General features: G+C 30.2%; 1 protein-coding gene across 2 annotated transcripts in view; it reads right to left on the bottom strand.

Annotated features, from left to right (window-relative positions):
- Positions 1 to 512: 512 nt before the first annotated feature.
- Positions 513 to 17,208, bottom strand: part of LOC110017954 — a 17,866-nt gene continuing 1,170 nt past the window's right edge. Inside the window, exons 5-8 of one of the 2 annotated variants that reach the window (XM_020715132.1) lie at positions 16,425 to 16,496; positions 1,455 to 1,535; positions 1,305 to 1,366; positions 513 to 795 (exon numbers count right to left, since the gene is read on the bottom strand). In XM_020715132.1, the coding sequence (XP_020570791.1) occupies positions 729 to 795; positions 1,305 to 1,366; positions 1,455 to 1,535; positions 16,425 to 16,496 (282 nt within the window). In that variant the 3' untranslated portion in view covers positions 513 to 728. The remainder of the gene's footprint in view (positions 796 to 1,304; positions 1,367 to 1,454; positions 1,536 to 16,424; positions 16,497 to 17,208) is intronic. The other variant, XM_020715133.1, reaches the window with a different exon arrangement.

Raw genomic sequence — 17,208 nt, 5'->3', positions numbered from 1 at the left:
TTTTTTTTACAACCACAACACTTTAACAAGTCAGATGAAAAAAAAAAATAGATTCCCAGCACAAAAATTCATAGAAAGCAATTTTTCAAATAGAGATGTAACAACAATCTAAAATACAAAACACACATAAAGTTGTCACAAACAAACTTTAGTCATGTTCAATTCAAGTCAATTAAAACAATTTCCTATCCATCGCCACAACTCGTAAGCCAACACATAAATTGTACTCTCGAGTTGGGTGCACCGAATGCCATGTTAGGCTTTGATCTACATTTTCTCTGAATATTACAAATTTTTTCATATAAATAATAAATTTTAATATTTTTTTTTTCCTTAGGTAGTTATGTAATTTAGGCAATTTAGAAATTTTGCTGGCCTACGCCCGAAAATTTAGAAATTTACTAAACACCTCATAACTTTGCTTTGCAGTTTTGCACATTTTTTAATAAACAATAAATCAAAATTAGTTCCAAAATCCACGCCAAATGAAAGTTCTGATAAAACTAATCCGCATGGATGCAAAAATTGAAGTTTATTTGTTCAATATGTAGATAGATAGAAATTTAGTGGCATGAATGTAAATCTTCCCAAAAGCCAACGCCTTGCTTAAATAACCTTAACAATTTCAATAATTACCATCCCTAATCAACCAAAAAAAGGCCAATTTGCCTCTTAAAGATTCTTGCAAAAACTCCGCTCCTCGAGCTTTTGATGGCAGAGCAGAAACTTCAGCTGAAACTCCAGTTTCGGCAAGAACAGTGGACTTTTGCCAGGGCGGCCATATAATCATCAGACCTGCAACAAGTACCATTGGGAACTGATGGATCAAACATATAAAACTGAAAAAAACTTTCTCAAACAATTGAAAAAGAAATGAAAAAGCAAATTTTTATGTATTTACATATCTCACACTTAAAATTTCATATGTACATAAACATATTTCACTTTTAAAAAGTGATAAAAGTGTTTTTTTATGTGATATTAAAACTTCAATGCTATGTATGTAAATATGAAATTTTAGGTGTGAGATTTGTAAATACACAAGGATTGTGTGCTATGTATGTAGATGCCCGGAAGGGGGCACATTTACATATTTAACAACTAAACTTTACCTTTTACATATATACCACCCAAATCTTTCATATCACATAAAAAATACCACTATTTTAATCTTAAAAAAAATGAAATACTACTCTTATGCATAAGTAAAGTGACATACATGTAAGAAAATAAAGTGTGTTAAATATATAAATACATATGAATTAAGTGATATGCATGTAGAGAGAGAGAGAGAGAGCATGAACCGTGATCCATATGGAGTTTGACAAGCTGAAACAATATGGCGTTTTGCAGCATTCATTTCTTTCTGTTGAAGTGATGATATAAAGTGAAGCATAGTTGAAGAATTAGCAGGAAAAAGAACAGAAATATATATACCAAAATTAATTGATCACCTGAGACTCATAATAGAGACCAGTATAGAGAGAAGCATAGAAACATTCAATGTCACCAGCATTTGAAAAGCTTGAAACAAGCTGAAAAGGTTAACAGACACATTACAAGAATTACAGTTAGAAAATGCAATAGTCTGCTTAATTATATCACGCCAGCTTCAGCCCATGAAGAAGAAGAGGGAATTTTCCGTTGATTAATTGTCTAGTCTTTCGTTCAACCTAAAAGTCATATTTTTTACGTCATATAAGAACCAGGAAGCTATGGCTAGTGTCCCATAAGGCCATATCCACCGAAAACATAATTTTGCTTGTTTAACAACACAATTTTGGGTATTAGTTATCACCAATACTGTCAATGGAGTTATAAATCAAGACATTTGGTATTTTATTGAATTAATATGAATGTCAGGATGGGGCGCTAGGTAGTTTAGTTAAATATTTACATATGATATATGTTAGATTTGTGCCCCGACTTATGTGGATCTTGATTGCTTTAATAGAAAATTATAAGCACATAGATTGAAAATCTCTACCATTACATTGATTTCATTATAGCCTTTAGATTGTAATCCACGTGCTTTTATTTTATTGGCCACTTTTGAGATTTTCCTTATAAAATGACTTGTACAAGCTTATGAATACCCCATCTCTTTGCACAAGATTATCACCCTTTCTTTTAGTGAGATCTTATGTAAGCTAACACACTTTACTTATAATCTTCTTTACATCAATATAATTAATTCTCCTTGTGCTTTTTCCTTTCAAGAGTCTTCGATGTAACTTTGTGCATACTTGATTTTATTATTTTTATTTCTCTTGTCGCTCATCACTCTTATTTCATAACAAGCGATATCGCAGTGAGGTTTTAATCTCGATAATAACAACAATGAGATACGACATCTCGATTATGGATCGTAACACCTGCTTTTTCTTTTGGCATGTTAAGATGCAAGTTGTTTTGGTGCAAATAGATTTAGATGATACACTTAGGATTTGATTAGATGTCTTCATCATGGATGCAGGAGGAGAAACAACACAAGGATCCACAAATTTTATCTCAGATTCATCAACTGTTAAATCAGATTTTACATAGTATTTAAAGGAGAAGACCTCCCTTGCATTAAGATTGAAATTGAAGGAGTTGTGAATAACGAAAAGTTTTACCAGTAAGTTATACTTAAGGTAGCATTTGCACTCTAGAGAATGGTTGAAAAAGTGTTCCTTAAAGACTACTTAACTATCCTTAAGAAAATAGCCTCTAATTTGGAGGCTATGGAAGTAAAATATGATGATGACGCCACTTAGTGGGATAAAAGCTTATTGTTGTTGTTGGAATTAAAACATGATGACAAAGATTCGAAATAATTCATATTTTGTTTGTTGCATTCATCATATGCAACATTAAGAAATACCATTTTATATGGTTGGGAGATGCTTACTCAAGATGAAATGTATGATGCTTTAATTTCTAAAGAGAAGATGAAGCAGTTTGTGGATAAATCTGTTGCTCGGGGAGAAATTTTTGTTATTCGAGGTAGAACTCAAGAGAGAAGTTTTGGTGTTGATACAAAGAGCATATCAAAATTTAGAAACAAATGATAAGAAGAAAGAGCACATCAAATTTGATTGCTACAAGTTGCATAACAAAAATAAGAAAGCGACTACTAATCAGAAGAGAAAATAACAAATCATTCTTATGAAGTCAATGCTGTCGAAAAAATTAGTAGTGAGCCCTGTGATGATTGGGTTCCTAATTCGGCTTTGCACATTTCATCTTGTCCCAATATGAATTGGTTTGCAACATGAAAAATAGTGCCTAAGGGTGTTGTTTTAATGGGGAATAATCCTCCTTATAATATAGCCAATATTGAAACTATCAAAATCAAGATGTTTAACAGAATTATCACGACACTTGATAACGTGAGGCATGTCCTCGATTTGAAAATAAATTTAGCTTTCTTAAATATTCTTTATGTCAAATAATACAAGCATTCCGGTGAATGTTGAGTTTTGAAGGTTGACAAAGCTCTTTTGTTATGATTAAACAATAAAAGAAATTTTTGAATTATGTCTTGCAAGGCTCTACAGTGGTTAGTGATGTAGCAATTACTATTCCATCTATTTTAGATGATGAAAAAACTAGATTATTTTACATGACCTTGGCTACATCAACGAGAATGCATGATTAAATTGAATATAAGAGGACTTCTGGATAGCTAAAATATTACTAAATTAAAGTTTTGTGGCATTGGATATTTGAATACTAGAAGAGAGTTACGTTCAGCGCATGTATTCAAGGTACAAAGGAGATGCTATATTCCATACATTCTGACCATTGGGAGACATTCTAAGAAAAAAGATTAATTACTAGTTTACTAATCATAAATTTAGTTCAAATTTTTTTTGAGGTTTTAAAGGTTTTTAAATCCTAATTTCAAACTTAAATAATAAAGCTAAGTGAGAAAGGTTTTCTAATGATATGAAAGCTAGAGTTGAGTTGGTTCAATAAAAACTAAAATCATCCAAGTGATTCTCCTGCTGTAGTTGTTCATCGAAGCTTGATACTTACTCTCGGAAATAACATGTATCGGAGTTCCGTATTATGATTAATTTTCTCTAACCCTACAAGAACAACCACATTCCCCAAAAAGATTACAAGAATCTAATGAAAGCATTCCTATTCCACCAAACTCATATGTTCTAACCTATTTGCGCTTCTATCCGATAGTCCTATATTATAACTAATTTTAATAATTTAAATGAACATAAATTAAGATAAGAAGGTTAAAACAACTTCAAATATTTACTAGTTTCAAGTATCGAGCATAAAATTTTCTAGATTTTAAAGAGTGCCAATCCAAAGGAGCAAGAAATTTTAAGTGCTACTCATGATTTAAAACCAAAATATGAATGACATTGATGAAATCAAATCAAATTATAAAGAAAAAAAAAGAAAAAAAAAAGAAGACAAAATCCTTGTTCCCAATATTTGATTGCCACCTCCAATCTCCTCCTTACTTGATTAAAAACACACACTCTCTCACTCACATAGAAACAAATGAAAAAATCTCACACTCTATTACACCCTAACACTTCCCCCCACCCCCTAGTATTTCCTTGACGCACAAGAGACTTCTAGAGAGAGTCTCCTCTCAATTCACGAATTCTTATCCTAAGAGTTCGGCCGAACCGTAAAACCAACCTATGTCGATGAGGAGTGTAGGGGCACTGATCATGTAGCATCGGGGCACCAACATCAAGTGTCATGACGGTGGGTTCAAGCGCCGCCTTTTGTGACTTAAAATTCTCATTTTAAAACATCAGACACTGTTACATTGCACTTTGAGCATTGGAGCCCCAGCTTCAGGCGCATGTTTTAGGCACCAAAGTGTTGTGCTTTTGAGAATTTCATAGAAATTTGTCCTCCTCGAGTGTCGAGGCTCCCAATATATGGCACCGTAGCGCTCAATATGATGTCGGGGCGCTTTCTTATAGCATTAGAGTGTCAATCTTCAAATTACTACATATCTTCCCAAGTGGTAATTTCTTCACATAAACATAAAATATACCCGATAAAATCATAAAAAAATGTAAGAAAAATATTATGTCATATCATCATATTTCAACATACCAAATTTCTCCAAACTTATACATTACTTATTATAAATAATTTAATATTTAAATTTAAACTTTTTAAGTTTCATGATAATTTTTATCTCAAGATTTCATTATTCTTTAATAATATAATAAATTTATTCAATACAAATGCACACATATTAAATTATTATTAACGAATAATGTCATCACATTACTTCTTTTAATATTCTTTAAATACAATTATTTTTAATCACCTAATGTATTTCTGATTAAATTAACTTTAATTAACAAATATATAAATGAATTCATTTATGCTTATCAACCAAATAATCTGAATTCATATTTTTTTTATTTCATTTAATGCACAATAATCTAAATTTCAATCAAGGAAGCTTTTGATTCTTTTAGAAAAGAGAAATGATACCATTTTTTTATTTTTAAACTTAATATGAAGTTTATCTTCATAAACTAATGGATTTTGAACTTTGAGCATTTTCTTTTCTTTTTTTTCATTTTTATTTTATTTTCTTTTCTATTCTATGAGGAATACTGGTTAAGTTCATTTAATAATTTTGAATATCAACTCTTTATTTTCAAATATAAATAAAAATAAACTCTTTTCCTTCTTAAAATAATCAATTATTTCTCAATTGTTCAAGGTATTTAAAAAGAGTTCAAAATCCTAAACCCTGAACCCAATCCCCAACCCCTAACCCCCAACCCCTAATCCTAAACCTTGAAACCAACCCAAAACTCTGCATCCTGAACCCTAAAAACCCTTAACCTTGAACCATGAACCCTGAACTCTAAACCCCAAACACTGAATTATGTAAATTGATAATTATTGAATTTTTATATAATTAATTAAATTTATTTTCAGTCAATTAAGCTTAAGTGTTTAAGAATTTGTATACTAAAAGAATTATTAATTCAAGTAAGAGGTTGGTAATTATTAAATTAATATTTAATTCAACAATTAGTAAATATTTATGTAAATTTAATCATTTTATTTATAAATTCTTAAATTACAATGAATCTTAGTTAATGCTACCCCTTAATTTGAAATTTTAAATTTAATCACCTTCGAGCACATGAAATAATAACATAATAAACAGGCATATATGACAAGAAATAACATAAATACATGCTATGAACAATATGAAAACATAACAAGTGAAGAAATACTATAACATTGGGACAAACACTACCACAACAAAGCAAGTAGCACATATGGAAATCACAAAACTAAATTATTATAGAAATAAACATCTCCCATAATCCAAAACATACAACATACTACACACCAATATCAAAGCAGAAGAAAAAGAAATCAAATCTCTCCCCCCTCTTCTTTCTTTTCCTTCTAATCATCATCATCTTCTTCATCCCCCATAGGCTGGGTAGAGCCCTTATAGCACAAAAACTCGGGAGCAATTTAGAACTGGATAGCACTAGGTCCCACATTCAGCTGTCAGTTTAGAAACGTATAAACCAAAGCTGAGTTGAACTGCACTAGATAGTCATACTGCCTCTAATGCTACTTTGCATAATGTTTCAATCACTCCCCATATCTTGCTGCCGCCGCTGCATGATTGTCACATTATCGCTCAAAATCTGCAGCCTCTCCACCATTGAAGAGGTAAAAGGTTTAGCACGTGAGGTGGAAAGTTGGAAGGAGATCTCACCTGGCTCAGAAGATGCATCCTTACAATATGTCAGAGTGTCCTTAGTCATCGCACAACTAAGGAGAAGCTACTCTTCAGAACAATCACCCTCGACTCCCGCCATAACACATAGGGCATAAATAACAGATGAGTGGCCAAGGTTAAGAGTAGTCCCTCCTCTAATGATGTTCATGATTGAGACATGAATCACAGAGCCTATATCAATAGACTTCTCCTTCTGAATATAGAAATTAAAGACTGCTCGATCCTAAGTGACCTCACTAGTATTGGTCGAAAACATGAGTTTGGAAGAAATGAGATAGTGCCATACATTTGACTCAGTATTTAGAACGATTGCTGCAAATTTAACAATTTTCCCTTCCCTAGTTCGCTACTGAGCATGAGAATCAGTTAAAAAGTTGATTATCTCAAGATAATCAAGCTCAAAAGCAAGAAAATGAAAGTATTCAATATGGGGATTATCATCAAACCAAAAAAAAAAGGAATGATTGAAATGGACTTATTTCCCCATTATAAAGACTTTGTTGTCCTTGATGTGCGTCGGAAAATCCACAACAGTAGAGTAATTATTTAGTATCTTACTGTTGTACAGAAATCCATCACACAAAAATAGTAAAGAGGAGTAGGAGGCGACACCTCAATTTTTATGTGAAAACCCGTGAAAATGAGAAAAAACAGCGAGGTCTAGCTCAGTTGAAATAATTCGCTACGTAATGATGAGTGCACAACTCCACTCTTCTCTTAAGTTAAAGAAAAAATTAACATCATATGCATCACATTTATGTAGAGTCACCGCCTTTATCACTTTGGGATATAATCTACTGCAATTAAAATATATCAATTTTCTAAAGATGAGAGAAATAATCTCATAAAATCTATACCCTAAACATCAAATATTTCATCTTTGAAAATATAATTAAGAACATTTTATTTCTCCTAGATATATTGTTTACACTTTGACATTTATCATTTCTTTTAACATTATTATTAACATCTTTGAAAATGATAGATAAAAGAATATTGATTGTAAGACCTTAGAAATAGTTTTAAATCCTTCAAAATACCCTCCAAATTCTAAATCATGACATTGCCTAGTAATATTTTCTACTTCTACAGGAACACATCTCCTAATGATTTGGTCATAGCATTTCCTAAAGAGAAAAGATTTACCCCAAAAATAAAATCTGGCATTTAAAACAAACATTTTCATTTTGTGATATGGCAAATTATAACTAATAATACTATTGAAAATATAATTGCCAATATTAGCATACCAATGAAAGGTTTGTTCAACAATTGTAAATAGTTGTTCATCAGAAAAATTCTCATTAATACTATCATGCAACTTTTCAGTTACTCAAGTCTAGACAAATAATTAGCTACTTGATTTTCGATATTTTTTCTATCAACAATCTCAATATCAAATTCTTATAACAGAAGTATACATCTAATCAAAAGCAGTCCAACATGTTTCTTAGTCACAAATATTTAAAAGCTGAGTGGTCGGTAAATACTTTCAATTAAATATTAATCAAGTAAGATGTAAATTTATTAAATACAAATACTATAACTAGTAACTCTTCTTTGGCAATAATGTCATTAATTTGTACATCATTAACAGTTCTATTAGCATAATATATCACATGAAAAACTTTATTTATCCTCTAGCCTAACACAGCTCCTAAAGTATAATTACTAGTATCACACATAAGCTCAAACAAATATTATTAATCAGGCGCTACGATAACACGTGTTGTGATTAATTTATGTTTTAAAAAATCAGAAGTTGCTAGGCATTCACTATCAAATTCAAAATGCAAATCCTTCTCTAATAAATGATAGATGTTTAACAATTTTAAAAAAAATCTTTTATATTTCATTTATAAAACCATGCATGCCTTAAAAAAATCTAATCTTTTTTACTGAAGTAGATGGTGCTAGTTTTTCTATAACTTGAATTTTAGCCTTATCAACATCCATAACTTTCTAGAAATGATATTTCTCCTAATTCAACACGAGATTAATCTCATCACATCTTTACAAAACATTTGCAAATTGTTCCATGCATGAATCAAATGATGTGTCAAATATAAAGAAGTCATCCATAAACACCTTAATCCTCTTTTCAATAAGATCAAAAAATATAAACATCATAAATCTTTGTAGGAGTATTACATAACCTAAAGAACATTGTTCTAAAAGTAAAAGTTCTATTGGGATTAATATAAGTAGTTTTGTTCTGATCTTCTGGTGCTATAGGAATTTGCTGATATCCTAAATAACCATCTAAGAAATAAAAATAGGAATGTTTTGTCAGTATATTAACATCTGATCAATAAAAGGGAAGAAAAAATAATCCTTCCTGGTAGTTTTATTCAATTTTTTTTATAGTTCATACAAATTCTCCAGCCAATGACACTTCTAGTAGGTATAAACTCATTCATATTATTTTCAACTACAATCACCCATAGTTCCTAAGGAACAAATGAATTGGGCTCACCTATGCACTATTAGAAATAAGATAAATAATGGATGCATCTTGTCATTTAAGAATTTCCATTTTTACTAATTTTTTTACGAAAGGGTTAAACATTCCTTGGCAGCCAACCATTTATATATAATTTTTTTCCATTAAAATTTTATACATGCATAATGAAAGACTTATTCCTTTAATGTTTGCTATGCTACAACCATAGGCTTTTCTAAACAGACATATTTCAAATGTTTAGGGAGAATCTTAAATTGTAATTCTACCGTCTCAACTAAAGAAGATACTACAATAACAAAAAGCCTTTATCCCACTAAGTGGGCTCAACTACATTAATCATTTTTCTCCATTGTCCAATTGAGTGTCATATTTTTATTTCATTCTAATAAATTAAGGACATTTTTAATACAACATGCCCAAGCCTTTTTAGGTCTACCTCTACCTTTCTCAACATTAGTCGAATCTAAAATATCTATTCTTCTAACTGAATCATCAAGTGGTCGATGTTTAATGTGACCAAACCATTTAGGACGACTCTCTCTAATCTTGTTTGCTAACGGAGCTACACCAACCCTTCCACGGATATATTAGTTTCACATTTTATCTCTAAGTGTCAAGCCAGTCATCCACCAAAGCATATTATCATCTCAAAAACACTTAAGTTAGTTTTATTCTTCTCTTTTATAGGCCAACATTACACACCATAAAGCATACCATCATTTTATAAAACTTCCTTTAAGTCTAAGCGGTACTTTTCTATCACACAATAGACCCAATGCTTTCCTCCACTTCAACCATCCAACTACTAATAACATCAGCATTTATATCACCATCACTTTGAACAATAGACCCAATATCTAAAACATTCACTCTTAATGATTTGATCACCCATTGTTACAACTATGTCATTAGATATACTACTACTAAAATTACATTCCAAGTATTCAATTTTAGATCTACTCAAACAAAAGTTGTTAGACTTTAAGAGTATTAAAATTAGTTGATGTTTCTATAGATTCAAACACATCCCTATTCACTTTAGGGATTGTATCAAATAATAGAGCTGATCCTTATTTAGGATTTTCATAATTATGTTTAATTAAGCTCTTCTCTATTTGGTCCATTACTAAAATTTCATAAAAATAGCTTCTAGCATACTCATCCACCAAATCTACTTCATAGCATTTATCATCCCTCGGGTCTTTGAAAAACTTTATGGATTTCAAAATATTAAAAATTGTTTCCTGATCATTCACTCTCATGTTAAGTTTTCTTTTCTGAACATTTATTATTTATCATTTAGTGGCTAAGAATGATCTACTTAGTATGATAAAGATTTTTCTTATCTTCCTATATGTATAACACAATGAAATCTACAGGGAAGATAAATATATCCATCTTAAAGAATATCTTCTATAACCCCCTTAGATAAGTCAAAAAACAATCAGGTACTGAAGGTTACAGTGATAGGATGAACTTCTCATAGTACTAATCTCCTAAAGATGAAAAGAGACATTAGATTAATGCTCACTTTTAAATCGCATAATGCATTACCAAAAAACTTATCTCCTATAGTGCAAAGAACAGTCAAACTACTCGGATCCTTAAATTTTTGTGAATGTTTTTTAATAACACAACATTTCTCAGTCAAAGCAATGGTCTCATAATCCTCTAATTTGTTTTTTTTATTGAGAATATCTTTTATGAACTTAACATAACGACACATTTGTTCGAAAGTTTCTACAAATAGGATATTAATTGTTAGTTTTTTGATCACTTACAGAAATATGAAAAAGTTGTTGGTTCAACTTAAGTTTTTGAAGATTTTGGGGAAAAGATGGTGATTGTTTCTCAAGTTCTTTTGCAAGAGGTGATTTTTTTTTTCCTAAATTAGATCTAGGTTTTTCACTAGTTCTTTCAGATTCAGACTCAGACTTTTCCATATTAGCCTCCTCCCTCATTGCATCATCTAACTCCTTACAACTTAATTTTATGGCTTTACATTGCATATTTCCTTTTTCTTTTGGATTCATTTTGGTGTTATGTGATAACATTTCTTGGGGTCTACTACTTAATGAATTTGCAAGCTGTCCCAATTGATTTTCAATATTCCTCATGCCTGCAACTTGACTTCGCAACTTATTTCTTATTTTTAACACCAATTCTTCCAATGATAATTTTTTTTAATTGTTATTTGAAAGTGAATTTAGGGGAGTAACTTGATCTTGAGTTTGTTAAATTATTTCTCTAATTATTTTAACTACTTAAAAAGTTTTTTTAATTATTATCCTATTGTCGATTTCCTACATTTTGGCTATTATTCCAATTAAAATTTGGGTGATTTTTTCAACTAGAATTGTAGATATTTAAAAAGGGATTGTTGATCCTATTGGTAATGACATTCATTGATTCCACAAAAACAACATTAGGATCCCCTAATTATCCATAAGCACTCTCATCACTTATCAGTCAGCCTTGTATTGAATTCAAAAATAAGTTATATCACTTTTTAGCACCTACCTATAAAGTCAAAATTGATAACACATCATATTCATGAATATGCTAGTTAATTTCTTAAGGTTGACTTTTTCAAAAGATCATTGAAAATTATTATTAGTCATTTCTTAATCAATGCATGGGACTCCTCAAAGGCTTTTAACATTAAAGACCGCTTTCTACAATATTTATTATGAAAATCAATGATTCCACCAGCCCATTATAAAAAGTTTGTAAAATAAATCAATCGAGTATGACATATTGATATTTTTTAAGAAGATACTTAAACGTCTCCCAAACTTCATAAATTGACTCAATGTCCAAGTGGGTAAAGAATGTAATTTCATTCTTAAGTATCAGTCTTAGATGGAAAAAAATTTTATGTAGAAATTTTTGTGCAAGATCGTTCAATGTTGCGATAGACCTGGGTTTTAAAGAAATAAGCTACATTTTAGCATTTTCTCCAAGAGAGAAAAAGGAACAAAATAAGCCTTACAGCATCATTCAAGACACCAATTTTTCTAAAGATTGCACATAATTCTAAGAAACTAGATATATGTAAGGATCTTTTATTGGTGAACCTCCAAAATGATTATTTTGAATAATTTGAATAATTACATATTTAATTTCAAATGTATTAGCTTGAAAGGTAAGATTAGTAATGTTCTGATAAATTTCATCTATCATGGAGTTGACAATATCCCTAAGTGGTCTAAGTCGAATGCTTTCTTTCGAAGGGTTCACCATTTTTCTAAAGTACTCATAATGTTGTAAGTTTTCTAATTTTTTAAGAGGTTTTCTCTACTTTAGGGTTAAACAGTGAAGTTCACTAAGTTGAGTTTGCAAATATGCCTTATACTAACTAATAACCATAAACTAACAATCAAAATACTTCATAAAATAAAAATAATAAAACACAACAAAAAATACAATAAAACAAAATAACAAATAAAATAACTAAAGCACTAGTCACAATATTTGTATTTTTTATTTTTTATAATTACAACAAACAACAGTTCTTATAGTTTAAACATAATAAACAAACAAGTGATACACCTAAATAAATCAAAAACAATAAATACGCTATAATTTTTTAACATAAAGTTAAAAATCCTCAACTAGTATTAACCTCAATTGAAAATTAAACGTTGTTACCTAACAACACCCTAAAAACTTGATATGTTGTGTAGTGCACAAACATTATCATGCAAGTATACGTTCTAAACAAGTAGTCCACAAATTATAAATTTGAGTTATCGATCCCACAAAAAATGAGTTATTTCTCAAAATAGTTTAATTAATAGTTTATTAATCCTAAGTTTAGTCCAAAATGATTCATATTTTTTAGGTTTTAAAAGTTTATAAATCCTAATTTCAAAATTAAAGACTAAAGCTAAGTGAGAAAAATTTTTAATGGTGTGAGAGTCTCATTTGAATTAGTTCAATAAAACACAAGTTCATCCAAGTGATTCTCCTAATGTACTAATTAATTGGGGCCCAACACTTCTTACTCTTTTCCAAGATATAATAAGAGTTGGAGGTCCATATTATAGTTTAGTTCCCCTAACCAAGTAAAAACTCCCGAGTATCCATATTTCACAAAAAATATTACAAATATCTAACGACAATATTCCTATTCCACTAAACTTATGTATTTTAACCTAATTGTATTTTTAGTCTTTTTCCGATAATACTCTAGATTACAACTAATTTTAACAATCTAAAAGGTCAGTTTGAATGCAAGTTGAGATGGAAAGGTTAAAACAACTTGAAACATTCGCTAGTTTCAAAAATCGAGCATGAATTTTTTGAGATTTTAAGGAGTATTAAACCAAGTGAGCACTAATCCAGGTGAACGAGAAATTTTAAGAGTTGCGCATGATTTGAAATAAAAACATGAATTGCATTGATGATATCAAACCAAATTACAAAAATAAAATAATAAAAAATCATATAATTGAAATCATTGTTCCTGAGACTTAATTGCAACCCATAATCTCCTCATTTCAAGATTACAAACTCACACCCAAACAAGTGAAAAATCCTCACTCTATCATACCCTAACACTTCCCCACACTCTTAACAATTTCCTTTATTCGCAAGAGAATTCTAGAAAGAATCTTTATCTTTAAATCGTAAGTTTTTATGCCAAGTGTTTGGTCGAACTGTCATCGAACCGCAAAATCACCCTACATCGGAGAGGAGTGTCGTGGCATTAATCATGAAGGGCTGACGCTAAGGCATCCCGTATATGGCATTATGGCGCCCATTTATAGTGTCGAGGCACTTCCTTACGGCGTTGGGAAGCCGGTTTTCAAATTGCCACATATCTCCCCAAATGCTAAGTTTTTTTTTTTATGTAGCACATATACAAAAATACCAAAAAAAACATAAAACTAGCACAAAAAATATAAAAAACATGCTACATCACATCATTAAATTTCACACATATCACCATCATAGATGGACAGTGTGGCCGATTTGGTTCCTTATGCCCTAAAGGTAGCTAAAGTTATTGAGTATGGGGAACAATCTTCTAGTTATAGAGAGACACTTAATTTAATTGATTCTAGTAAATAGAAGATTGCAATATAAGAGAAGATGAAATCCCTCCACAGAATTGCAGTAGGGATTTATTGAAGCAAACCCAAGGGAAAAAAATTATTAGCAGCAAATGGTTGTTTAAGAAAAGAGAAGGTACACCGAGAGCTGAAAATGCTAGATGTAAGGTTAGACTAATTGCAAAAGATTTCAGTCAGATTTCAGGTGTAGATTTTGCAAATATATTCTTCCTGGTGATTATGTATAGAAATATAAAAATTATTTCAGAGAGAAAAATAGTACATTTAGAAAATCTTGCATAGGCTTAGTATGTAAAATATCAAATCTATTAGCACTCCACTAGTTACACATTTTAGAATCTCATTAACTTTATGTTCACACTGAAATGATTGGATTAAGTATATATCACGAGTTCATATTGCAGTGAAGTGGTATATCCTATGTATGCGATGGTATGATCTTGACTAGACTTATAATATGTAGTCTGTACAATCAGCAGGTACATGAGTAATCCAAATAAGAAACATTAGAAAATTTTTCAATGGATCATCAAATACTTGGTGGAACTAAAAATGATTGTTTGCAATTTTGGGAAGACTACAAATGTAATCATTGGCTATATTAATTCAGACTTCGCTAGAGACCTTTATAGTAAGAGATCAATTACAAGATATGTTTATTATTGATGGTTGTGCGATCAGTTTGAAAACTACTTTATATATCATAATAGCAATGTTAATTGAAATTATTGTAGCTTACAAAAGTCATTTAGTTGAAAATTTTTATTTAAAGAGCTTAGTGAAGGCTTAAAGAATACCGCAATGATATGTGATAGTCAAAATGCTATTTTTCTCTCTAAATGTTAGATGTTTCATGAGAAAACTAAATATATTGATTCTCATTATCACTTTATTTATGAAGCTATTGCTTGTGGTGATAGAGTTGTGAGCATGATTAGTACCTGTGATAATCTTGCTGATGTGATGATTAAGGTACTCCCAATAGCTAAGTTTGAGCATTGATTAGACTTGGTTGGTATTCATTGATAATCCTTAAATATTTGTAAAAGAGTTGGTGAATATGTCATCAAAAATTGAAAATCTTTTTGATATTTTTGGGAATTCATGTCAAGGTAGAGAATAATAAATTTCTTATCCGAGCTCTGTGGGTCCTACACGCTTTAATGGAAGTAATCATTATTATGAGTACATGGGTTAAAAATTTTATTGTTAGATTGATCTTATTATAACATTTAGAGTGTAATCCATGAGCTCTTGCATTATTGACCACTTTTAAAATTTCTGGTGATCTTGGAATTGCAAATGACCTAAAATACTAATTGGGCTTAATAATGTGATAAATAAAAAATCTAGCCATTCAGTAAAATTTTAAATTAATCATTATTATGAGTACATGGGTTAAAAATTTTATTGTTAGATTGATCTTATGATAACATTTAGAGTGTAATCCATGAGCTCTTGCATTATTGACCACTTTTAAATTTTTTCTTATGACGGTCTCATACAAATCTATAAATAACCTAACTCATTGTGCAAGATTATAACTCATTTCTTTGGTGAGATCTTATGTGAGCCAACACTCACTACTTGTAATCTTCTTTTCTTCAATATAGTAAATTCTTCTTCTCTACTCATGATTTTTCCTATAAGGGTATTCCACATAAATATGTGAGTTCATTTTTTATAAATTTTATTTTCTTGTTATTCATCAATCTTATTTCATGCCAATATCAAATATTTCTTACATGAAATTTGTTTTTCAACACCACTTTCAGAAAAGAAATATAAATGACGATTTGCATATGTACAACAAGTCTTAGAAATAACCATCACAATTATCTTAATCCATCTCAATGATATTAAATAACAGTACAACTCTCAATTGATGAGGCTATATTTAATAAGGAAATCTTTATCAAGTATATTATTTTGCTATTCTACCAGTGATTGCGTCCGCTACTCCATTTCTATGGGCAACTATCATCGCCACCACATAAATTAGCAAAAATAATATGTTTTTAAGATACTAAACACATTTTATTATGTGCCAAAATATAAGCAAAATAATATAGATATAGAAAATAAGAAACAAAAAATAAAAGATGTTTAAATAATCCCTAACCTTCTTAGGATCCCCACCATCTTTAAATGTATTATACACTTCACGCATAAAAAACCGCGAATCTTGACCAACCTGAGCATCATTTAAAAAAAATTGAGGTGTTAGATGCCATATACAATTCCATAAGGTAGGTATTCACATAAGTGCATAATAAAGGAGCCAAAAAAAAAAAAAATCAAAATTGATTATCCATTCAAATCTTCATTTTTAAATTAAGAATTATAAAATATGGATACCGACATGAAATGGTCTGAAAAAAAGAAAATCACATGATCATAAAAAGGACACGACACATTATAAACATGCTTTTTCTTTTATAAATTAGTAATATTAAGTGATTAATCAAAACAATTAATTCTGGCATTTTTATGAAAAATTATCATACAATCAAATGTGGGAGCCAATTAGTGTGATTGTAGTTATTAAGATTTTGACATCAAACCCCCTGCAACATAATAAATCCTACAAACTTTGAGACAGGTACTAAAAAAACATAATAAAATGTAATACGACTTGAAAGTGAAATTTTAAAGATTCCCTCATTTTGTTGCAAGCAGTTAGCAAATCTACAAAGACCATTACAATCTCTCAAAAATTGCACTTTTCTTTCTCCTCTCAAAATAAGTGAAAGCTGAATGTTGAGAAATTAGGGCAAATAAATGTAAGAATCAACCAAACAATCAAGAAAGAACACAAGAATTTAATGAGGTTCGGCAATATGCCTACGTCTACGACAGCAATGAACGGCGACTACTTTTTGATTTCTTGAAAACAATACATGTAT

This window comes from Phalaenopsis equestris, unplaced genomic scaffold, assembly GCF_001263595.1.
Source record: "Phalaenopsis equestris unplaced genomic scaffold, ASM126359v1 Scaffold000002, whole genome shotgun sequence".
Lineage (NCBI taxonomy): Eukaryota > Viridiplantae > Streptophyta > Magnoliopsida > Asparagales > Orchidaceae > Phalaenopsis > Phalaenopsis equestris.
The sequence above is the reverse complement of the archived record's forward strand: the minus strand, read 5'-3'. Positions and strand labels throughout refer to the sequence as shown.